General features: G+C 31.6%; 1 protein-coding gene across 1 annotated transcript; it reads right to left on the bottom strand.

Moving 5' to 3' along the window:
• Positions 1–23,206: 23,206 nt before the first annotated feature.
• On the bottom strand, positions 23,207–24,886 carry LOC126719517 (feruloyl CoA ortho-hydroxylase F6H1-3-like). The gene is made up of 2 exons (XM_050422062.1): positions 24,288–24,886; positions 23,207–23,909 (listed from the first exon to the last, which is right to left on the bottom strand). The coding sequence occupies exons 1-2, from the start codon at positions 24,791–24,793 to the stop codon at positions 23,339–23,341; spliced, it is 1,077 nt and encodes a 358-aa protein (XP_050278019.1). The 5' UTR covers positions 24,794–24,886; the 3' UTR covers positions 23,207–23,338.
• Between the last annotated feature and the right edge of the window lie 472 nt (positions 24,887–25,358).

Below are 25,358 nucleotides of genomic sequence, written 5' to 3'. Positions count from 1 at the left end.
ACCGATAAAAAACTTAGGGAGGATTTAACCTAACTATTCTCAAGGTAAACTGAATTCACTACGAAAGAATTAAAGCTTACACAATAGCGACTTAGACCATTAACATCCTATTGCTACCTCGAGTAGAAAACTTACTACCACGACCACGTGACAGTTCCAAGTCCATGGACTACTTCTTTCTTGGATTCCCAGCAAGCACAAGCACACCCGCTTGTGTATCTTTAAGCTCTTGAATGCAGCAACTGAATCGATCACTAAGTTCTTGACATAATCTTGAATCTTGGAAACCCTAAGTATGTGTAAAGGCAACCACCTCTTGATCTCACAAAAGATTCACACACACAGTATAAGGAGCAACTTAAAAAACGTGACTAGGGTTTCCCTTTTATACCTAGGGCAAAACATAAAACCCTACACGTCATATGGGCTTAGGGCTGAGTTGGAAATTCTGCAGAAAAAACATTCTGCCCAACTTTCGATCGATCGAGTCTAATTCTCGATCGATCGAGCCAGTCAGAATTGCACACTCAATTTTGCAGTTAACTTGATTCCAATTTTACAAATAAACAAACTTTGAGCAAGCCTAAACCTAGACTCTATGTTTTGATCATGGTTTGCCAACATAATACAAATTGAAGTTCTAATACATTAGTTCCTAAAGTTTTAGAATCTAACAGAAACCATCAAAGAAGAAATTTTAGAGGAAGTTGTCAATGATCTCAATGAAGTCAAGTTAGATGATTGCAACGTTCAAGCTCCTATTACTTTGGTGGGAGACACCGAAACACAATTTATTGATTTTATTGGCATGGAAGGATTTGATGTGATTATTGACTCTTATTTGGTGAATATTGTTAATTGCATGAAAATTAGGGGACAAGAAGTTCAAGTTGCTCAATAGATGAATTATATTCAAAGTATTTGTTCTCTTGGCATGGAAGATTTCAAATTTCAAAAATGAACTCGAGGACAAGTTTGTTTCAAGTGGAGGGGTCTGATGTAGGACAGAATCTACAATTTAATTATTGTAATTTATTAATTTTGGTTTTTAATTTGTAATTTTTGTTATTTTAGGTTTAGGGTTATTATTTCCTTGTTTTAGGTGCTTTTAATGTTTTTTAGGTCAAATTTGGTTCCTGTTATAGTTAGGTATTAATTAGGAGTTATTTTAGAATATATTTTCTTGTTTGTCAAGTTTTACAGAGCCCTTAAATAGGCCCCTCATGGATTTGAGGTTATTTTCAAAAGCAAATGTGTTTTGTTTCTTGTTTTTTAGAGGTAGAAGTGTTCTGCTTCTTGACGCTTCTGCATCCCACATCAATTTCTTTAAAAAGAAAAAAAGATTTTTTTTTCCTAAACTCTAAGTCAGCGTTCAACTAATTTTTTTATTTTATTATAAATATATCAATTTGAGTTTATGCTAAAAAAAAAAAAAAAGTAATTTGAGTTCGAATAGAACTCATATTCGAATTTTGAACAAAACAACAGGAATGTAAGAAAACATGAGTGTTATTTATTTATTTATTTATATATAAATAAAATGTAAAAAAAATGTGGTTAGTGTAAGAGTGGTCCCATTTGCAGGCATTATTTTAGGTGTGAGTTAATGATGGTTTTTAGACCCCTTAAAACACAATTGGATTAACCTAGTTAATTAGCCAAGTTGTTAGTCCAAATTTCAAGTCTAGGTTATCACAATCAAACAATCATATCATGCATAGCAGCGGAAAATAAATAAGACAATGATATGATCACCCAGGAAAACCAAATCGGAAAAAAACCTGGGGAGGATTTAACCTAGCTATCCTCAAGGTAAAAAGCAAATCCATTAGAAAGAATCGAAATTCATACAATAAGACTTACAAGCCCCCACGCTCGACTTCTTATTGCTACCCACCAGTAGAACTTACTGACACGACCATGTGCAAGTTCCGAATCCACGGACTCCTTCTTTCTTTGGTCTTTGCAAAACACAAACACCCCCGTTTGTGACTTTGAGATCCCACTCAAAGGTTTAGCAATACAAACTCTCCTGTTTGTGACTCCAAGACCACCCTTGAAGGTTTAGATCATCAACACCTTTGATGACAAGAGAAGGAAGCAACTTCTACAATACCGGATCTTGAGATTCTTCAAGGAATAGCACCGGTAGAAGACATAAGAGAGCTTTTTAGGAACAAAATCCTAAATACAAAAGAGGCACACTCTTTTCTCTCAGAAAAGTCACATAAAAATGTGCTTAGGGTTTCCTTTATATACTGGGAGAAGTAGATTAGAAACCCTAATCCTTAATGGGCTTGAACTGCTGTTTGGGTTTAATTAAAATTCTGCAAATACGACTTTCGATCGATCGAGCCTGTCTTTCGATCGATCGAACCAGACAGATTATGAAATCTTCTTCTTGCAGCTTGTATGTTCTTGAATCTTGACTTGAATCACCTTGAGCATTGTCTAATAATACCTATAGACTCTAAGATCTATATTTAGACAAGTTTGTGTTCACGATTTGTCAATTGTTCTAAACATTTAGAACCTAACAAACTCCCCCTTTGGCAATTTGTGACAAAACTTTTATACAAAATGAAATGCTCAAATACAAGAACAACCCAATACAATGAAATGCCCAATTACATCACAAATCCCAATCTAAGACTCCTAACCTAGAAGTTGCAAGAAGAGGTAGAAGGTCTTGATCAGAATGCACCTGTCTTTCCTGAAACACTCAACAAACACATCACTGCATGTGTGGAAAGAAATACATATAAACAATAATATGAAACAAAATATAAAAAAATAAACTAACTCTCCCCCTAAGTTAGATACAACAAAAAGTTTTTTATATTCTCCCCTAAACAAAACAAACAGTTCATCTATGTCTCCCCCTTTTTGTCACGTATTGACAAAGTCTACCTAATCAGAAGATAGACAGAAAACATACGCAACAGAGTAAGAGAAAATAGAGACAACTCCCCCTATGAAGAGCAACAACTCCCCCTAAAAACCATAAAGGTTAAAAAAAATTTCTCCCCCTATAAAAATAGGAAAAACAAAACAAGTTTTGAGAAAAACAGTTTTGGGGAAAAATAAAGGGGGTGGGGATAAATAAAAAGACTCAAACCAAGTTTAAAAAAAAAACTAAGTTGAGGATACACATGAAGAAAAAATATTCTCTCTTTCAATAAAATGCAAACATGACACTATGTGACCTATAAACAATTGTATAAGAAGAGAAAATATTTGCACATTATCCATCATATCTCATAAGAAAAAAAATTTCTACAGCTCACACATAAAAAAGGCATATACTAGAAAGTACATAGTTCAAAAATTAATCAATCAATTTTTTGATCGAGTACCCAATGTAGCAAAGTGTATGCATGTTATGTGTGAAAACAATGAGAGATATGACTGCAAAACTGTAAGATGGATACAGAAAACAATGCAATGCATGTGAATCCTAAACATAAATGATGCATGGAAAAATCAAATGTTTGAAAAAAACAGAGCAATTTAATGCATAAACTTCTTAAAGCATAATATTTCATGAATGAAATACATGAGTATGAGATTAAAGTTTTCTTTTTTAAAAACATTTGAATTCAACCTAGATTTTCCAAAAACAAGATTTTCAATCAATTTGTCCTCAAATCTCAAACTTTAAACACATTTTGCATTAAAATCAAGGAACTTTTAATCTTGGATGACCACAACAAGATCACATACAATATAATATACCAAGTTTAGCAAAGAGTAACTTGTGTAGTGTGTGCAACTAGCAAAAACTTGAGATACATGTGAGGTGATATGTAAATAGCAATCAATCATAAAGTCTACAAAATTCATCACAAAGAATTTAAAAGAGACTATCACCTAAAGAGTTACATCATATAACTCCCACATCTCCTAGATCATAAGCTTGCAATCATGTAAGTTTCTTGAATTTATCCCTCATAATATACACACCAATTTTAATTTATTCAGAAACTTATTAAAAAATTAGGATAATGTACACACCAATTTTAATTATGTGATTTGGCATCAAGCCTAATAGTACACACCAATTTTAAGTATTAAGCAATTAAACTGAGGCTTCACATTCTGTTCTTTTCGTGCATGTGCTACACTTTCTCGAGCACAAAATCTTATGATATGCACTAAGGTATTCATGATTGGCTAGTGAACAGTGGTGAGATGGTTATTTATGCCTTTCTCAAAAGGTTCAAGTCCGACAGTCAAAGTTATGTGACTTCAAGATCAAGACAAAGTGATCAAAAACTATAAACATCTCCCACACAACATGCACTACAAAGCTCAAACTAGTAAAGTGCAATACAAGAAACTCATCCAAGCTAAACAAGGTACATAAACTTGTTATGTAAAGATAATATGACCAATCCTTGATTATAAGACAAGATGTGAAATACAAAACACAAAAATCTTTTTGGTTTTTAAAAAATTTATGACCAAAAACAAAAAGCACACATTATGCTAAATGAACAATGCAAATGCAATGCATGACAGTGCTTAACTAAGCTATAGAGGGTACACAAACAAGAAATATCAATTTCTTAATTAAGCCATGAGTACATGTACAAACTAGTACATACTTACACAAAATTAGAAATAACTTAGCACTTATTTAACACATACTATTTAAGTTTCTCCACAATGTCAAGCATGTTCTAAATCAAGAGAGAGATATCATAACTCATGTAATCCTCAAGAAAAATAAAACTAGACACAAAATAAAATATTTTTGTCTTTTTGAAAATTTTTCAATGTTTTTGTATTTTTTTTAATAAAAAAACTAAAAAACAAAACATGTCCACAATTGAAAGAATTAAATCAGGGACAAGTCAGCAACACTCACCTTAGAGAATCTTTTCTCACCCATATAGCACGAGTCTTCGGCTTTTTAGGTGAAAATCCATGAGAAGCAGAGTGTATTTGAGGGATTACACCAATCTTCTGAGAAAGACTGAAATCCTGCAAATTCCTTTCACAAGCCAACAAGCTCAAATTTTTCAAAAGAATATGAAACAATTTATATGGACTTATGGTAGGAGAAATATCATCACATATCCTAGATTGAAATACAGAATGCTTAAATTTCAGTTTATAACAATTAGGACAAATGTGACCACAGACACCACAAAAGTGGCAAATAGGAACAAATTTAGGAACATCAGTATTCCTAACAGCAAATCTAGTCTCAGATTTTGGTTTTTTCCTTAACAAAGAACAATTTGGTCTAATATGACCAACAACACCACAAAGGTGACAGGTAGGCACAAAAATAGATTTATTATGCTCTCTAACAGTAGGTTTAGACTTAGGTTTAGAAACTTCAGCGTTTACATCAGAACTTTTACCTTTGTCTAACCTATCAAAATAAGCCTTATCTTTATTATTCCTCTTAAAAGGAGGGATATAAACTTTTTCAGTTTTAGGCTTAAGAGAAACAGAAACACTTTTGTTATCAACAGCAGACTTGGTATAAGTCAAATTTTCAATTTTAGCTTTAGATTCAACTAACTCTTGTTCCAAACTTTTCATCTTCTCATCTTAAGAGGAAATTTGATTTCTCAAAAATTCATTCTTTTTATTAGATTTATCTAATCTAACAATCAATTCCTTTTTTTCAAGATTAGACAATTTTAACTCTTCCTTGAATTTCTTAGCAATTTTCATAGATTTCAATAATTCCTTACGAAGAGTTTCACAGGCATCAATAAAATCAACAGAAGCATGAGCAGAAACATGATCAGAAAGACATTTCAAATTATCCATGACAACAGGGGTCAAGGATCAGCCCTTAGATCAAAAGATCTAAAACAAAAGAGCAACCCGCTCTGATACCACTTGATGGTTTTTAGACCTCTTAAAACACAATTGGATTAATCTAGTTAATTAGCCAAGTTGTTACTTAGTCCAAATTCCAAGTCTAGGTTATCACAATCAAACAATCATATCATGCATAGTAGCGGAAAATAAATAAGACAATGATATGATCACCTAGGAAAACTAAACCGGTAAAAAACCTGGGGAGGATTTAACCTAGCTATCCTCAAGGTAAAAAGCAAATCCACTAGAAAGAATTGAAGTTCATACAATAAGACTTACAAGCCCCCACGCTTGACTTCTTATTGCTACCCACCAGTAGAACTTACTGACACGACCACGTGCAAGTTCCGAATCCATGGACTCCTTCTTTCTTTGGCCTTTGCAAAACACAAACACCCCCGTTTGTGACTTTGAGATCCCACTCAAAGGTTTAGCAACACAAACTCTCCTGTTTGTGACTCCAAGACCACCCTTGAAGGTTTAGATCATCAACACCTTTGATGACAAGAGAAGGCAGCAACTTCTACAATACCGGATCTTGAGATTCTTCAAGAAATAGTACTAGTAGAAGACATAAGAGAGCTTTTTAGGAACAAAACCCTAAATACAAAAGAGGCACACTCTTTTCTCTCTGAAAAGCCACAGAAAAACATGCTTAGGGTTTCCTTTATATACTGGGAGAAGTAGATTAGAAACCCTAATCCTTAATGGGCTTGAACTGCTATTTGGGTTTAATTAAAATTCTGCAAATACGAATTTCGATCGATCGAGCCTGTCTTTCGATCGATCAAACCAGACAGATTATGAAATCTTCTTCCTGCAGCTTGTATGTTCTTGAATCTTGACTTGAATCACCTTGAGCATTGTCTAATAATACCTATAGACTCTAAGATCTATATCTAGATAAGTTTGTGTTTACGATTTGCCAATTGTTCTAAACATTTAGAACCTAACAGTTAAAGATGTATTTTTACCATATTGGCCCTAAGTTTTTTCTTTGCTTAAAAAAAATGGTTTAGGGTTATTTTAGGATCACTTAAATGTTCATACCAAATAAGAGAAACCCCTTAAATAGTAGTATAGACTTGTATATAATATATATATATATATATATATATATATATATATATATCTATGTGTGTATGTGTGTGTGTGTGTGTGTGTGTGTGTGTGTGTGTGTGTGTGTGTGCGTGTGTGACAAAGACCAAGAGATAATATAAAAATTACTCACAACACTTGGTCTTTCAAAATATGTTAGGAATGTTAAAAGCATATGGATAATAATTGTTGTATTGGGGTTTAGTTAGTTAGTTAGTTAGTTAGTTACAATTCCAAGCATGTTAATCACATTTAACACATGTTGGAATTATTAATGCATATGAGAAATAATAGAACCAAAAGGATAAGGTCGTGTTGGCCAATGAGATTAGAGCTAGTATTCTATAAATACATGATGTAATTAAGGTTATCCTACAATTCCTATTCATCCCCATTAGGAACCACTAGTACAATTCACATCCATCCCTCATTATTAGGAACCACTAGATTCCTAACAGAATAACTATACACTATCCTTTAAGCACGCATGTGCTTAGAGGTTCTTCTATTTTTTAGGGATTCCATTGGAAAGATTACTGGATACCACTGGAAAGATTACTTCCACTATGGGGAAATAGAATGTAAAAACAATTAATTAGAAGAGAAAAAGCTTGTGCTAATTTTATTATTTTATTTTTTTCTAAGAAGCAAAACGTGATAACCCAAAAAAATACTATCAATTCAACATACTTATACTAAGTTATTTATTTATTTTTTAAAAAATATCTTATTAAATCTAACTAGTAGTATTGCTATGAACTTGGATTTGTTTTTTTGTTTATTGATCTTTATTATTATTTAACTATTAAAAATTAGGTAGGCCAAGTTATATATATATATATATATATATAATAAATGTTTTTTTAGAAGAAAAAGATGTTGAGAAACATCTGTGTGAGCTTATGGGTGAAATTCGTCAAATTACTCACGTAGCTTGAAAGCTTCATCAAAGACTTTCAGCTACCTATTCCTGATATAGATATCAAAATTCAAAACTTCACTCTAGATTCTATAACTTGTCTGTTAAGAATGAATTGTTCAATTTCATAACTTCATGTATGTTATGGTACAACGGATTTGATCCTTTTTCTAACTATAAAAGAGACACTCAAACACTGAATAGTTAAAGAGAAAAGAAGGTCAAGAGAGAGAAACTAATTCTATAAGAATTAAGTGCCTTTTATATTAAGACTTGATCTTAAGAAAAATTTAGCAATGGATCAAGATAAGCTTTATTACTAACTTTTGCAGTTGTGAAATCATGTTTATAATCTAACAACATAAAGAATACATTTACAGTCTGTATTTTTAAAGTGCATGTCATTTTTATATATTTCATCTCAGCATGTGATTTCTCCATTGATGATGCTTGTCCTCTCAAGTTGAAACTTGCATGTCTTAGGCCTACTGATCTTCTTTGTTCTTTACATATTCCTGATATAGATCTAAAAATTCTTTTGTTTATAAGAGCATTATTGAACTAAGTCAAATATTTGGGGGAGAGGAGGAGAGGGGGAGGGGAACTCCTATTTTTGTAACTAAATCTATTTTTCATAATATATTTAAAACTGAAGCCTTGGACTTTTGATTGACCTCTCCACAATGTTCCACATCAGCATTTTTTATTTACATTTTTAAATTTGATTTAATTCAATTTAATTCTTTCGATTTTATAGCACCAAATTGCAGAAAATTTATTAAATTTCTTTTAAAAAAAATTAAATTTAGTTGTTTGGTACCATACAACCACTATACTTAAAGGAGACCTAAATTATCATCTAATTAGGGAATTTTTAGATAATCCTAACAAACTATATAATCACTCCATTAATATAAATCTATCCCAAAAAATGGAATATATCTCCATTAATTTAATAATTTCTACGTTGATGACATTTTTAAAAAAAAAATTCTATCTTATTTCCTTATATCTATCAACCACGTTTTCTTTCTCTTCTTTTTTTCATTTTTTGTTTTGTATTAAAGTTGATTAGAAATTATAATTTCAATAGGATTTAAACTCTATAATTATATCAAATGAGACTCAACAAATATATATCATTTTTAATTTCGATAGGATTTAAATTTTATATCAAATGGACTCTACTAACATATTCATCCTTTAAAAAAAATTATATAACCAAATTTGATTAGGAATCCATAACCCTATATTATATTATAAATAGATTTTTTTTTTGTTTTTTTGTTTGTTACAATTTCAACTCAACTTTTTCTAACATCATTCTGCTGTACAATCTCTTGCATTGATTTTGGTTCTTGGAGTGCCTTCAAAACAAAAGGCATGTAAAGTTTTCTTATCAGATTTAATGTTAACATATGTGAGAGATATTTTGGTCAATTAGAAAAAGTTTGATGAAACATAAAAGGAAAAAGAACTAAAGAACAAACAAATCTAGAAAAAAAAAAGTAAAAATAGATAGAGGCTTTTTGAGATTGTTGTTTTTATTTTTGGAATTCTCTATGTTCATGTGTATGTATTGGGTTTAATTTAATTGGAATGATCTTTGAAACTTTGGATTTCATTGAATAATGAAAATGGCAGAAGAAGTATGTTCCAATATTTGGAATCTTCTGTATATGTGTTGTTATAGTTAAACTTGGTATTATTGTTAAATTGTTAATTCACAGTTTCATTATTCATCTATTAATCATGAATAATAATATTGCTATTTGCAACTATCATGATATAGTATCAATGATGTGATCATTTCGAATGCTTTCTTTTAGAGTTTAGATAGAGTCTTGTGGGGCCAGAGAATTTGTGACCCTGGCCCATTTTACATTAGAGCCCAAGGCCCGAGCCGAGGAGAGATATTGCCAAGGACATACAACGAAAGTCCAAATGGCCTAGAGATATAGCCGAAGATGATTCTGTCCTCGGCATCCCAAAGCGCTCCTAGAAGGAAGGGCAAGTACGGTATGGGAGCGGTTCATGGAAAAGCTAAACACCTCCGCATTGATGGGGAAAAGACCCCTGAACAGTGTGGCGACAAAGGACAAGAGAAAGGCTATCATTATTGCAATTAAGTACTCTGTGCCTGACAGAGCAATGCTTTTCAGCTTTTACAACCACTCCCAACCACTTTGGGTATGGGCTGATAGGACAAGTATCAGCCTTAGAAAGTTGAACCTACACGTGGACGTTGGAGGGAGGGTAAAGGCTAGTATAAAAAGGAGAAGGAAGAAATCCAGAGAGGAGGAGGAGGGCCAAGAACTAGAGCCTCCCAGGCCATGCCGAGGAGAAAACCTTTTTGGGCAAGCACAGTTCACCCTTGTGCAATTATCACGAACACCATGACTAACCACTATCCGGTGACCGAGGCCTAGCTTTTTAGCCCACTCTCTACAAATTTATTGTTTGGGCCTTTAACATTCGAACCCAATAAACCAATTTGGGGTCGTTACAAATTGAGTCCTTATAAGTCTATTTTATGATTAAAAAAATTTACAATTAAAAGACTTCTGAAATTACATTTTTTATATAAAAAAAATTATTGGATATGTTGAACCTTAAATGACTTCTATTAAACTCCATCCTTTATGACATCATTAAAACGAAAACTCATATAGATAGGTATTAGGATATTATTTGGAACTATCATAATGGACTAATGTATTACACATGGTATAGATCTAACTATAACATCTTATATTATAAAATAAAAATTGGGCCTATGGTTATCTTCTCTTTGCAAAAAATGGTTAAATTCTCATTAATTGTGATAGTTCACTTTTAGGTAAAATAGAAATTCTATTAACTAAGTTTTAAGAAATTTAAAAATCTCTTTCAAAAAATTTCCAGAACATTAGATTTTATTTTAATAATTTTATATTGTAAAAGAAAAAAATTTATACATTATATATAATCATTACTTCAATTACCTTCTTAATGATGGAGGATATGAGAATGCAAATTAATGTAGATCTACTATTAAAATAACATAAATTAGATTGGTGGTGGATAGTAGATTTAATTGCAGTTGAGTATTGTGTGAAGTCATCACCATAGAATTGTCCACGCCGGGATGTGTTATGTGGAACCAATGATATGAAAGAAAATGAATTTTCTAAACTATTATATTGAACAAAAAAATTACTTATTTTCATTCATTTTCAAGTTATACATATTTTTAAGTCAAGTCATAGACCTTTAAGCAAAATAAATACTTTTAATTAAGAAAGTCAATACCGTACCAAAGGCTATATCGGTTTGACCAGTAGTACAATATATTTCAGATACCGATCAATACCGGTGTATTGTTTCGGATTTACCACTATTTTTTACTATTTTATACAATATATTAAGTTATAGATCTAATAACTCAACATATCACTTTGGCAACTTTTTATATTTTTTTATGGAGTTATCAACATATAAATATATTAAAGTGAAAACTATTAAATAATCAAACACCCACCAAACTCAATAAATGCCAGTTCCACGTGCCAAAAGATTGGTGATACCAATTCAAAATATCATCTGATGCTTTGAGAAAATCAAAAGGCAAGTGTACTCTTTTGACCAAGCATACAAGTTACTCAGTATTTACATTGAAAACGCAAAAGGTAAGACCAGGGAAGAGTGGAGGGTAGAGAACAAAGTTACAAAACAGTAGAACCAAATCGGTCATCGTTAAGTTAGAAGAAGATGGTAAAAGAAAAATGTGAAGAATAATGAAGTCGAAGTCTAGAAGAAGAGGTGATTCTAACTTCATTTTGCAAAGCTATTGTGCATTTTTCTTTCATTTTTCTCCTTCTTTCTGTTGGGTTTTCTTGGCTTACTCAGATTTTGCACTGCCATTAGGATTTTAAAATTAAATTGCCAAAATTACCAACAAAAAAAAAAAAAAAGCATTTCGTGTTTCGGCCCAATATCTATTTACTGACCAAAACAGCTGGATTTCACCGGTATGGCCGGTAATTTTTCCGGTACAAAACAGGGGGTGTACCTGTACCAGTGCATTAGTCGGCATGGTATATACCGGTCGTACCGACCAGTATGGTACAAAATCGACTTCCTTGCTTTTAATTTTTATTTAACTATATCGTGCATTACACGGGTTAACAACTAGTTATACAGACTATAAAATATTTTTAAAGGCACCAACCATGGCTATGGCTCCGCCCCTATGAAAGTGGTTTAGTTTTAAAATAAGACCAACAGAGGTGGTTTGGATAGGGTACCCTAGTTGTGGATGGTGGTGGCTTTTGGTGTCCATGGTGCCTCTAAAGAAAAATGAAAAATAAAAAATGAAGAAAAAATAACAATATTTTTTACTAAAAAAGAATTTTTTTTTTTTTTTTTTTGAAATGATTTAATTGAAAGGACACAATTTTTAAATAAATTGAGGTGACACCCTGATGGAGGCCGTTTTTGCGCTTAGCCACGTGTCTTCCACTGGAAGAGTGACTTTGCTAGACCCGGATTTGTTTTGGGGAGTTCAATCCAGAACTTAACATTGGATCACATAGACCAATGGCTTCTGGCATGGTTGTCAAAATCCCGATCTGGATCTTACGATCCTACGATTTTACGATCCCACCTACCCAAAACGATCTAAATCTTTCAAGGATCTTTGCGATCGTTCAAAATCGGTAGGATCGTATGATTCTGACGATCCCAAATGACCTTGGTTTCTTGTAATCTTCTTTAACTTAACAGAAGGCTCAGTTGGACCTAAATGAAAAATAAAATCACAATAGACCAAGTTTTTCCACTCTAATATAGAGAGAGTGTCAGTTAGACTCAAATAAAAAATATTCCAATAGAGTGTCACATTTTGATGTTTTTGGCATCTTTAAATAATGCTTACAAATGAATGTAGTGATGTATGATAATTATATCAATGAATATATAATTTATGTGATTATTTAACATATCAATATGTATTTTTTGTTTTTTTCTCAAATAATGTAGGATCTTACGATCCACGATCCGATCCTACGATCCACGATCCCACCTACCTCCCACGATCCTACGTAGGATCCCGATTTTGACAACCTTGCCTTCTGGTGTATTTTTAAGCATACAAAATAGATAAGCCCAAAGTCTAAGAATCATGATAATAGTTAAAATAAATAAATAATATGTTTAGCGTAATAGCTTTGATTAAGTCATTAGTTCTAATGAATCCATTTATATTATTATACACTCATACCAATTGCTTTGAAAAGAGTCATTCAATTCATCCCAAATGACGTGTAGAAGAGATGGAATAGATTTCAATTCCATGGTGGTTTCCACACATTGGTCTAAATTATTTTATAAGTTATTGATACAATTCCTCCAACTCTCTTTATGATTAACAGGTGAATTATGTTAAGATTGTTTCGGAGTTTCCCAGAACGGCTTCTAACAAGTTACTGAGAAGGGTTTTGAGGGACCAAATGAAGCATGAGCTCTCAACTCGGAGTAAAATTCAATGTGAACATCATCAATTTGGTCATGCATAAAAATATCAATAAGTTCATTCACGTTGAATCAGTAAAACATGTAAATAGAATACGAAATGGTTGAGAAATATGTAACATTCTGATGGAAATCCGATGTTAAATCTGACAACAGGCATATTTCCCTGTAAAGTGTGACTAGAATATACAGTCTTTGTTTATAGAGCTGCAGATGTGTTAGGTGCAAGTTGTTTGCAGAATAGTCTACATTGAGATTTGAGAAATGCATTCATGTTCCTTTGGAAACAATTTATTTAATTTTATATTGAAATTTTTTGCTGAAAGTATATTATTTTGAAAAAATTTAAAAATAAAAGAGATTTTAAAAAGCTATATATAAAAGTTAAAAAGCAAAAAATTAATTTATAAGTTAGTTTCATTATTAGAAAATTCAATTGTTACATTTTTCTATTGTTTATAGAATAGTCTATAATCTATTTTGAGATTTGGGAAATGAAATCACTTGTTGACAATGGCAAAACTAGGAACCCGTTCCTAGCGTTGTGTTAAAGGAACCTTTGCTTAATATTGTGTCATGTGGATATTATTTTGACTATTTTCACCCGAGTTTGAATATAAAGAGTACCATGTATTTGGCAAAAGATGCCAAACAAACAAGAGATAGGAACAAAAAAAATTAAAAAAAGGGACACAATTACATCTGCGTGATTAGATTACACCGTCCTTGTCTCCTTTGATATAGAGATGCACATGGTCAGGTGTAAATTGTTTATAGCCTATTGAATATCTGTTAAAAATGAAAATAAAATAAAAACCACTTGTTCAGAATATGGATATGGTGTGGTATTAAGTATCTGTATTTAGTATTTTTTTTTTTTAAGAAAAAAACAAAGGGAAGAGTAAAGGACCTCTAGATAGAATTGTGAGGATAGTATTTTCAGAAGATTGATTGTAAATATGAAAAGGGAATTGTAAAAGGATCTCACAAAAAAACAAACAATAAGACAAAAAAAATCTAGAAAGAAAAATGAGACGCAATTACACTTAAAATAAATAACATCAAGAATTTATGTGGTTTGATCTTCGGCCTACATCCATGACAATAAAGAGAAGAGACTTTCACTTAAAAAAGCACAAGGTCACTCACACATGGGCAGTTGTACATATTGTTCACTCCTCCCCCCCCCCCCCGCCCCGGAAAAACAAATTTTATATATATGAAAAACATTTTACTAGTTTTATTTACCTTTAAAAATATTTTTGTACACCTTGATCATATATCAACGTAACCCAAAACCAAACAATAACACAAATCACAGATCTCTCTCTCTCTCTCTCTCTCTCTCTCTCTCTCTGATATGATCTAATTCTCATCTCACCTCTCTTCTCTATTTTAACTATCTTGGTATCTCCAATTCTAAGAATAAAGAGTAAGTGTTTGTAAGTCATGAGAATCTTTCTCTTTATTGTAAATTTATATCATATGTTTGTGAGTGTATGCCATATGTTGATTATGTATGTTATTTTATATATTTTTCTCATACTGTTATTTGTGTGAATTGTGGTGTGTGTGAATGTGTGTGTATTGTATAAATATAATATGATTTAATATTTAGGAAATATAGAGGGTTTGTTATACTTACATGTGTGTATTGTTATCATGTCATAATAACTTTTTTGTTACAAAGTTAGTAATTCAAGAAAAAAAAATTGTAAAGTTAGTGTTTTTTTTTTTTTTTTTGAGGAAAAAATAGTATAGTAAAGTTAGTGATTGTTCAAGCATTTGATTGTTTAAAAAAACACTAAGTGAACTATAATAGATAATGATAAATGCATGAAAATAAAAATGTTTTACAAACTTAACAAAATAAAATAGTTACATCTACCCACTTTGCTAATAGATAATGACAACTGATAATAAATTATCATGTAATGATTTCAAAATATAAAATCTTGTAGAAGCAAATCGTAAAACTTCATATGTGTTTTTTTCTTCATAATTGGATATATTCAAGTTTTCTTTTTATTAAATTAAATTTAATTTAAATTTCTTGTGACCCCTCCTCGTGAAAAAAAAAATCTTGGAACTGTCACTACTCTCACAAAATCAAACCCGAAACAATATACTATAAAATAAAATTGGGTTAAGTCATGGTTATGTCATGTTGCCATATTCTCTTTGTAATACGTGGTGTCCTTAATTAAAGATTTGGTTAAATTACATAATATTACTATAATTTGGGTTGCGTACAAATTCAATCTTAAATTTAAAAACTTTTTTAATTAAAACAACAAACTCTTTTAAGTTTTAAATCATTTTAAGTCACACTATTAATAAGTATAAATTGCCTAAAACCAATAAAAAATCACTTAGGTTGTAACTAAAACCTATTATATGAGATAATTAGGTATCAATTCCAGCAGACATTCAAATGTGATTTTCCCTTTATTTTATTTTAATAATCAAACATAATGTTTTTTTAATAATAATAGTTACTATGTGGCTCACTATTTAGTAGTTGATTAGTACTATGATGTGCTAGTTTAGTTTTTTTTTTTTTTTAAATAAAAACTTGGACACGTATGCATTCATAGTTCTCTCTAACCGAAACATCATCAAGTAGAAGTGTGTAAACTGTAAAGTCGGCTTGAGTCAATGAAAAATAAAATAAAATAAAAAGTGCCAAACACGTAAGAGAGTTGGAATTTTGGAAATACAAATCCCAAAATCAAATCTTTAGTCAGCATAATTGTCGCCAAAGAAAAGGTCGATAGCACAAAACTCAAAGCAAGAAAATATGATTTCTTAAGTTGATTTATGGTGTTTCTGAATGAGTCAAACACAATGTATTCAAGCTACCTCCACAGATATATAGTCATAGTATTTTTCCACAAAAGCAAATCAATTATATGACTAAAAAATTACTGAAGTCTTTGATAATAATAGTGAAGTCAAAGCAAATAAAAACCAAAAAGAAACGATAGTAAAAATAAACGTACCCAAATTCAACAAAAACTAACTACAGTTGATTTGATTTCTTAAAAAAAAATCAATATAGAAAAGAGTCATGTACATTGACATACCATTGAGCAGAAGCAAATAGAAAAGTGTGATGATGACTGTGTAGAGAATAATGACATTGAGATAATCTTGCTATCAAATTTTATCCTTTGGATTGTGAAGAAATCTTGTCGTATACAATACAAGATTATTACTGGCTAAGAAGTTCATATTTAAATTATTTCAAATAGCCATATGTTCCACCATTAAAAGAAGAATTACATGTTGAAGAAAATACTTTTCTTGAAGAGTATGTAGAAGTCAAAGAATAAAATGTAGAGATTTTTGAGGAAATGAATGAAGGTCATGTTATAGAAGAAGAACCTGAAATCAAGATTGTGGAGGAGATTAATGAAGACCCTATTATAGAGAAAAATCTTGAGAACGAGATAGTGTAAACCATTAAAGAAGAAATTATATAGGAAGTTGTCAATGATCTCGATGAAGTCAAGTTAGATGATAGCAACATTTAAGGTCCTATTACTTTGGTGGGAGACATAGAAACAAAGTTTATTGATTTTATTGGGGTGGAAAGATTTGATGTTGTGCGCACCTAAAGCAAGCTCAATGGACCGGTCTTGCTTTTGCACTCACAATATACTTATAATGTGGGTTTTGGATTTCCTACTCTGGGTGATTCCAACCTAGAGACCCAATAACGTTTCTACAACCACTGGACTGTTTTCCCTTCACTCTTTGTAGCTCTTAACCTAGATTTGAGGCTTTCCTTTCAGACCTTCAACAACCTTTTCCTCTCCTTGGCCTCATATATTTATAGTCCAAAATTAGTGGGAAAATCATGATTATTCTCAAGGCTAGTGGGAATGGAGGTCCAATATTGTTATCGCTAAGTGGATGTTTCGTTGGGAGTGTGGTGTGAGTGGCATTGGAACTGGTTCCTACTTCAAGGAAGGGATGATGTTCGGCGGTGGAATTTGAAAAGGATTCGTCGAGCATCTAGGATAGGGCCTTCCTGAGCACTTATGTGCCAAGAAGATGGATGCGTCGGGAAACTTCCCAGCCGTGAACTGACAAGTACTTATTTCAAAGGCCGGCCCACAAGGTTTTGGGCCAAACACATTACTGCAGGATTTGCTCCCATGGCCCAAGTGGGTCTTAAACCCAGTTTCTTTGACATAAGTGTCAGGGACCGCAGGGCATACCGTTCAACTTGGGTTTAAGGCCCAAACGGCTCTAGGGGCCCGGTGCCATACAAATGTGATTGTTGACTTTTATTTGGTGAATATTGTTAATTGCATGAAGATCAAGGGACAAGAAGTTCAAGTTATTCAATTGATGACTTTCAAGTTTGGCAAGAAGACAAGGAAGATGAAGTATTCAAAGTATTTGTTCTCTTGGCATAGAAGATTTTAGATTTCAAAGATGAACTCGAGGTCAAGTTTGTTTCAAGTGGAGGGGTCTGATGTAGGACATAATCTACAATTTAATTATTGTAATTTATTAATTTTGGTTTTTAATTTGTAATTTTCGTTATTTTAGGTTAAGGTTATTATTTCCTTGTTTTAGGTGCTTTTAATGTTTTTTAGGTCAAATTTGGTTCTTGTTATGGTTAGGTATTATTTAGGAGTTATTTTAGAATATATTTTCTTGTTTGTCATATTTTACGGAGCCCTTAAATAGGTCTCGAAGTCAATACACGTTTTTTGAACAATTATTCAATCAATAAAATTTAGATTTTTGTCTTTTTATTTTCTGGTGGATTCCATACCCTTTCTCCCTATGGATTCAAGAAACCCTCATGGATTCAAGGTTATTTTCAAAAGCAAACGTGTTTTGTTTCTTGTTTTCTAGAGGTAGATTTTTAAATAGTGTTCAACTATTTATATATATATATATATTTATATATATATATATATATATATATATATATATATATCAATTTGAGTTTATGCTAAAAGAAAAAAGTAATTTGAGTTCAAATAGAACTCATATTTGAATTTTGAACAAAACAACGGGAATGTATGAAAATGTGAGTGTTATTTATTTTTTTTATATATATAAATAAAATGTAAAAAACATGTGGTTAGTGTAAGAGTGGTCCTATTTGTAAGCATTATTTTAGGTGTGAGTTAAAGATGTATTTTTACCATATTGGCCCTAAGTTTTTTCTTTGCTTAAAAAAATAGTTTAGTGGTATTTTAGGATCACTTAAATGTCCATACCAAATAAGAGAAGTTCCTTGAATAGTAGTATAGACTAGTGTGTGTATGTATATATATATATATGACAAAGACCAAGAGATAATATAAAAATTACTCACGACACTTGGTGTTTCAAAATATGTTAGGAATGCAATAAGCATATGGATAATAATTGTTGTATTGGGATTTAGTTAGTTAGTTAGTTATTTACAATTCTAAGCATGTTAATCACATTTAACACATGTTAGAATTATTAATGCACATGAGAAATAATAGAACCAAAAGGATAAGGCCATGTTGACCAATGAGATTAGAGCTAGTATTCTATAAATACATGATGTAATTCAAGGTTATCCTACAATTCCTATTCACCCCCATTAGGAACTACTCGTACAATTCAAATCCATCGCATGAGGAACCACTAGATTCCTAACAAAATAACTATATACTATCCTCTAAGCATGCACATGCTTAGAGGCTCTTCTATTTTTTAGGGATACCATTGGAGATTACAGATACCACTGGAAAGATTACTACCACTATGGGGAAATAGAATGTAAAAATAAATAATTAGAAGAGAAAAATCTTGTGCTAATTTTAAAAGAGCATCTTAATTATGCCAAAAGAAATACATAGTTTTGAATAAATTTAAAGTAGTCTTTATTGCAAACCAAAACTAAAATTTGAAGTTTTCCAACTAAATACAAAGCAAATAAAAATATGAAAATAGATATTAAAAAAAAAGGGTAAAATAAAGCCATTGGTAATTGCTAGTTGGTAGGATGATCACATGCTTGCTCAAATGGACCACGAAAGTAAGGTAAAATAAGAATTGATCGAGAGTTAAACGTGATGAGTAATAGACAAATAATAACAAAAGTAGCAATGGTTAAAGTATTTAATTAAAATTGATAATAATATGAAGAGTGGAGATTTTATTTATGATTTGAAAACAAATACCTAAAAAAATTATTGTATAGTGTAGATCTTGTTCTTCAAAATTTTCCATGGAGAAATTGAGAGAGGAAGAAATCATTTGAAGATATGCATTTGTGCCTTAACCTTGATTTTTTGAATCTAAAGTTTGTATTGGAAACAAAAGAAAATTGAAGAAGAGTGGTGATTATTCATTTAAGTTGTAACTAAATGGATTATTTGGATAAATAAATAAAAAACTACTAAGGATAATATCAATGAGTTTTTTTTTTTTTTTTTAAATACTCTTAATTCAGCGTGACAAATTGTATTTATTTTTGATAGAATTAAATGTGCATAAAAAATATGAGAGAGAAATAAAAAAAGAAAGATTTTATAAGTAGTCTAAAATTTAGGATTTTAAAACTTAATAAGTTTACTTAGATAAGTGAAAAAGAATATTAGATAATTGGATATTCTTTTAAGTACATGAGATAATCTCATAAAAATAAATAAAAACTAAATGGGATGATGGGATGAAGATAAAAGTCTTTTTTTCCTATATTTTTAAAAGTATGGAAAAACTTGAGGCAATTTATTATTTTTCTTTTTTATATAAGACTTGCAGCAATTTCATTTGTAAATTAGGAAAAAGAAGAAGAAGAAGAGGGTACGTTAGTAGAAAAAAAAAACCGATTTTTTTTTTTATTAAAAAAAAGTTAAATTATGCTTGACTCCTAAATATTACTTAGCTAAAATATAGGATTTTTTAAAATCAGTAATTATACATATTTAACCCTATCATTTAAGCTTTACAGACCGGTAAATTTAAGGGTATTTTGGGCATTAAAATTGAGGATCCAGGAAATCCTCTTAAATAGTAGTATAAATAACATGTTATAATGATTTATGCTATAGCTTCCATTAAAAAAATTACTTGCAACACTTGGTCTTTCAAAATAACTATATATATAACATGGTAATATGGTCTTATCCAAAAAAAAAAAAAAATGGTAATATATATATATATATATATATATATTATACCTTCCATAAAAAAATTTATTGCTGACACTTGGTCTTTCAAAATAACTATATATATGACATGGTATAATCATATATGTTATACATTCCATTAAAATATATATTTGACAAAGACCAAGAGATAATATAAAAATTACCCACGACACTTGGTCTTTTAAAATAACTTAAATTCAATTTTCTCATATCAGCACACTTTTTTAAGCTTAAAACAAATCTATCTACCAAACCAGATTAAAATTTCTCATGGCTATCCAACTCAAAGCAATGTGTCTATATTAATTTTAAAGTTAAAATAAGTTTTTTTTTTAATTATTATTTTTTATTATAAAGAATTACTTATTTCTTGTTTTCTTATGAAACTAAATCTTCAATACCTCCTCATCCCTCCTCTAATTTTTTTCCCTCTCATCTCTAGACTTTTGCATGGTTTCAAACTTTGAGTTTTTGCTATAAACTTAGTTTTTAACTAATTAGAAGAATAAAAAAAGAAATTTGAATTTTACATTATTTTTCTAAAAGCAATCAATGGAGTGAAGTTGTATACAACTTTTAAGGATATTGTTATAATTTTAACACTTTTATATTGATTTATTTCTCAATTTATTTTGAATAATCCAATAACACATTTAAACTTTATGTAATTAGATTAATCTCTTGAATTTTTTGTTATTAGTTATCAATTTATTATTTCTTCCATTATTTTATAATATGAATTTTTTTTAATGTCAACTAATATTGTTTGGATTATTTTTTTTTGGCAATCTTTTCTTTTAATTGTGTCTCCCTTGAACTAAAATCCTAGCTTTACCACTGTATAGATGAGAGTGATAATGTACCAGTGAAGAAGAATGAATCGATTTTTCAGGTAATGACCGTTCCGATTAAGGAGATATCATAGTATGACTTAGGAAAGAATATAATAAGTACATATGACCCTAATTAGTTTGTTAATTCATAGTCGATCTCAAAAATTTAGGATTAATTATGCAACATAGAAGTGTGTAGGGACACGATTCTCAAACGGCCCAACAATGACGTTGGGCTCGCACGTGAAGGATCCCTCACAATAAGATTTGTAGAGAGTGGGCTTGAAAGGCTAGCGTTTGGTCACGGGGCGTTGGTCCAAACCGGACTTTAAGGAAACTCAGATAAGAAAAGGCTTCAGCCTGGATATCCAAGTCCTACAGCTTTGTAACTTGAGGGATTGGACTCCTCGGATCATGTCCGAGGAGCACTAATGTCTTTTTCCGGTTACCCGGCGGTGGGTTTTTCGTGGTGGTGTACATATATTGTCCGGGCATTTTCATCCCTGGAGTTTTTTCCAGGAAAAATGAGATGGGGGCTCCCCTTCTGATTAGTTTATCTTCTCTTTTATACTAGCCTACGTTCGCTGTCCTTCGTCCACGTGTAGGGTCAACTTTTTTAGGACTGCTATTTGTCCCGTCAGTCTAATCCCGGAATTGTTGGGGATGGTTTGATAAAGCCTAAGAATCTGGCTCTGTTAGGTACAGAGTCTTATCTGGGGAGGGTAAGAAGGGTAACTTACCTAAGATATTTTAGATCTTCTTACCAATTTTCCTTTACCTCTTTTTTACCCCTCTGCTTAAGGGAGCTTTGGGTCGGCCGAGGACTAAACCGTCCTCGGTTGCGTCTCTGGGCCATCTTTGGCCTTATATTTTTTTAAGCTTTGGGCCATAACTTTTTTTTTCGCTTGGGCCTGTGGACTCTCCATGAGCAAGTGGGCCTGGCCCATAAATTATTGGGCCCCACAAAGTGTATATGATAAATTGATTTTTTTTTTTACCAACCTAGTATACAAGAACTCCAAGCTAGTAGGCAAAGAAAAAGAGAGCTTCTTCTCAAATGTTTTATAAAATTCAACCAAAAACATTATTTTGGTCTTGTAGGTCGTAGGCCTATATAAAGGCACTCCATAAAACTTGATTACAAAAATAAAAAATATTTTAGATGTTGCGTCAACTAATATTTGGATGCTGTTAGTACTATTACTATTGTTTGTCACGGCATTCAAGACACATCAGATAGTAATTATTGTTTCTCATATGATCATTAAATCATTTTTCATGAATTGGGTCAAAATGGAGGGTAATTATTGGGTATTTTCGAAATATCATAAATGCGTATTCCTTCTTCTCATATAATTGTAAGTCTTACTAATTAAATTTATGGTGGGACCTAGAATGCATGTGAGAGGGAGGAGTATGCATTTATGGTACTCCCGGAGTATTTAATAGTTTTCTCAAAATGAAACCTGGAGGAATCATTTACAGGCGCAATGTGTTTTTTTGTTTTTGTTTTTTGAGATATATAGATGGTGGGAGAGGGTACGGTAGTTTAAATCACAAATATGAAGTAACATAAATAATACCATTACCTTTGGATTATCACTTAAAACAAGGCGCAGTGTTCTAGCAATTTTTGGACAATATGAGGGAACAAGTAAGTTATTTTGAAGCTTATTGAACCCAATATATAAGAGAAATCCTTTTAATTTCATCAATTTTTTTAACCTGTCATGAATTCCAGTGCTTCAAACAGACATATATACAATGTCAATGCCACGTTTAAAAATGAGGTGTAAACTCTTTTTTGTAAAAAAGTAAAATAATTGGATAAAGAATTGACTGACTTGTATTATCTTCAAACATATTTCAGATTGTGTTTTATTTCATAAAATTTATTTCCATTACAATAGAACATAACATACTTGTAGTGACAACACTGATCGGTGTTGTAGTGACAACACACCTCAGAATACATATCATATTTTTGCAAATTCAATTGTTTTCTTCCCATCATGAGCCTTCTTGTAGAAATGTCTCACATAATTTGAATACAGAATTTGCTTATATAATGCTTTCTCACCCCCTACAAGCACTTCTGGAAAAGGACCAATCATGTCATCTGGCCTAGGATTAACAAAAATAGGAACTGAAATCCTATTCTTGCTTCCATTGGCAACCACACGGTGCTCAATGCTCTTGTACCGACCATTGCTCATTATTTGTAGTGCATCGCCAACATTGATCACAAGGGAGCCGCTTATAGGTGGAACATGAACCCAACTATCATTGTTTCCTCGCACATAGAGTCCACCAATATCATCTTGAAGGAGGATAGTAAGGGTTGACACGTCAGAATGACGACCTATTCCCACGGTGAGCTCAGGGTTAGGACATATAGGATAGTAGTTAAGGTTAATCCTCTTTGAACCCATTAAGAGAGATTTTTTTGTCTCATCAATTTCCTTCACATTTATCCTCTTCATTAGTGCCTCTAATAGCCTTTGGATAACTGGTTTAGACCCCCTCATATATTCCAGAACTTGATCCCTAAAAGCAAACAACAATTAGTCTACCAAAAACTATATATGCACATAAGCATATACTATTTGTTCCACAAAATTATGTTTTATGATACTCATTTTTTTTTAATAATAAAAATAGAAATATATATATATATATATATATATATATATATATATATTATGATGAAATCACTATTGATCTTCAATCAAACATGGAGGATATAATGAGATGTAACTAAAAGTTATGGCTTGTTTTAACGACATATTGAGTTAAACTAGATGAAACTAGAAGTTAACTCATTTAGTGAATTATATATGTATGTACGTACACAAGTATTGCATCTATATTATATGTCATGTATTTGTTGTGTAAACAAAATTGAGCAAAGTTAAGCTCTCTTACTTGCACGCAGAAGGCCACAATGCAGAGGCCTCATCCTCGGACACATAAAACATGCTCAGGTAATCTTTCCATTCAAGAGCCTTCTCTGCTTCAGGACTAAAGCTTGTGCCAAACCGCACGCTGTTGGAAGGTGAGTTCTCTTTTGAAAACTTCCTCTTCTCCTCAGCTGGCAAATTGAAGAACCTATGTGTTGCGTCCTTCACATTCTCCAGCACTTCAATGGGCACTCCATGGTTGATAATCTGAAAGAAACCCCACTTTTCTGCAGCATCACAGATTGATTCTGAGACTTTTGGTTCGTCCCAGTTTGACATATCAATGATGGGTATAGACTCTTGAGGCAAGATGTTGCTCACAGTGATCCTTTCTTCTACAGGTTGGATATATTGCTTAGGGAGGGTTTTGAGTCCCATTTCTGAGAGACCCTTTACTCCATTGCGATTTGTTACGACAAGGTCAGTGATATTTGAGGACTCACTGATAGGTGTTGATACTGTTGGATCCATTCTTACAAGAAAGGAATAAAAGAGAGCTTAGTATTTAACAAATGGCTTGAAACTAAGATGTTTGGTGTTGTTGTTGGTGGTGCAATTTGCATGCCATTCGCACCCATTTATATAGCACTGTCTCAAGAATTTTAAGGTTAATTTCTATTTATTTAATATATGCCTCACTAACTCAATGTGTTCACAGGTCAGAGAGCCATGGCCCCCAAAGTCGAAAAAAAAAGTCTTCAAGAAGGAATTGATATTGGAGTGTTTTAAACGATGGCATTAATGGTTCAAATTTTTTTTTCCATAATTATAATTATCAAATTAATAATTAAAATTAAAATTTCAGCCAATTAAAATCTTAAATAAAATAGAGAGAGAATTTGATACATACCTGTATTTTAACAATTGCTACATAAAAGGTTAGGTGACAGCAAAAAATAAGTGACAAATGTCTAAGGATTCACTTAGTCATGTGCATTATTGCATATGACCTTTAGACACTTATTACTTCATTTTGTTGCTGCACATGACCTTTATATATTTCTTTTACTCTTCGCTTGAGATTTTGACAGTAAGT

The sequence above is a fragment of the Quercus robur genome, chromosome 1 (assembly GCF_932294415.1).
Source record: "Quercus robur chromosome 1, dhQueRobu3.1, whole genome shotgun sequence".
Taxonomy (NCBI): Eukaryota; Viridiplantae; Streptophyta; class Magnoliopsida; order Fagales; family Fagaceae; genus Quercus; species Quercus robur.
Note: the sequence above shows the minus strand (reverse complement) of the source record. Positions and strands in the feature narration are given on the sequence as shown.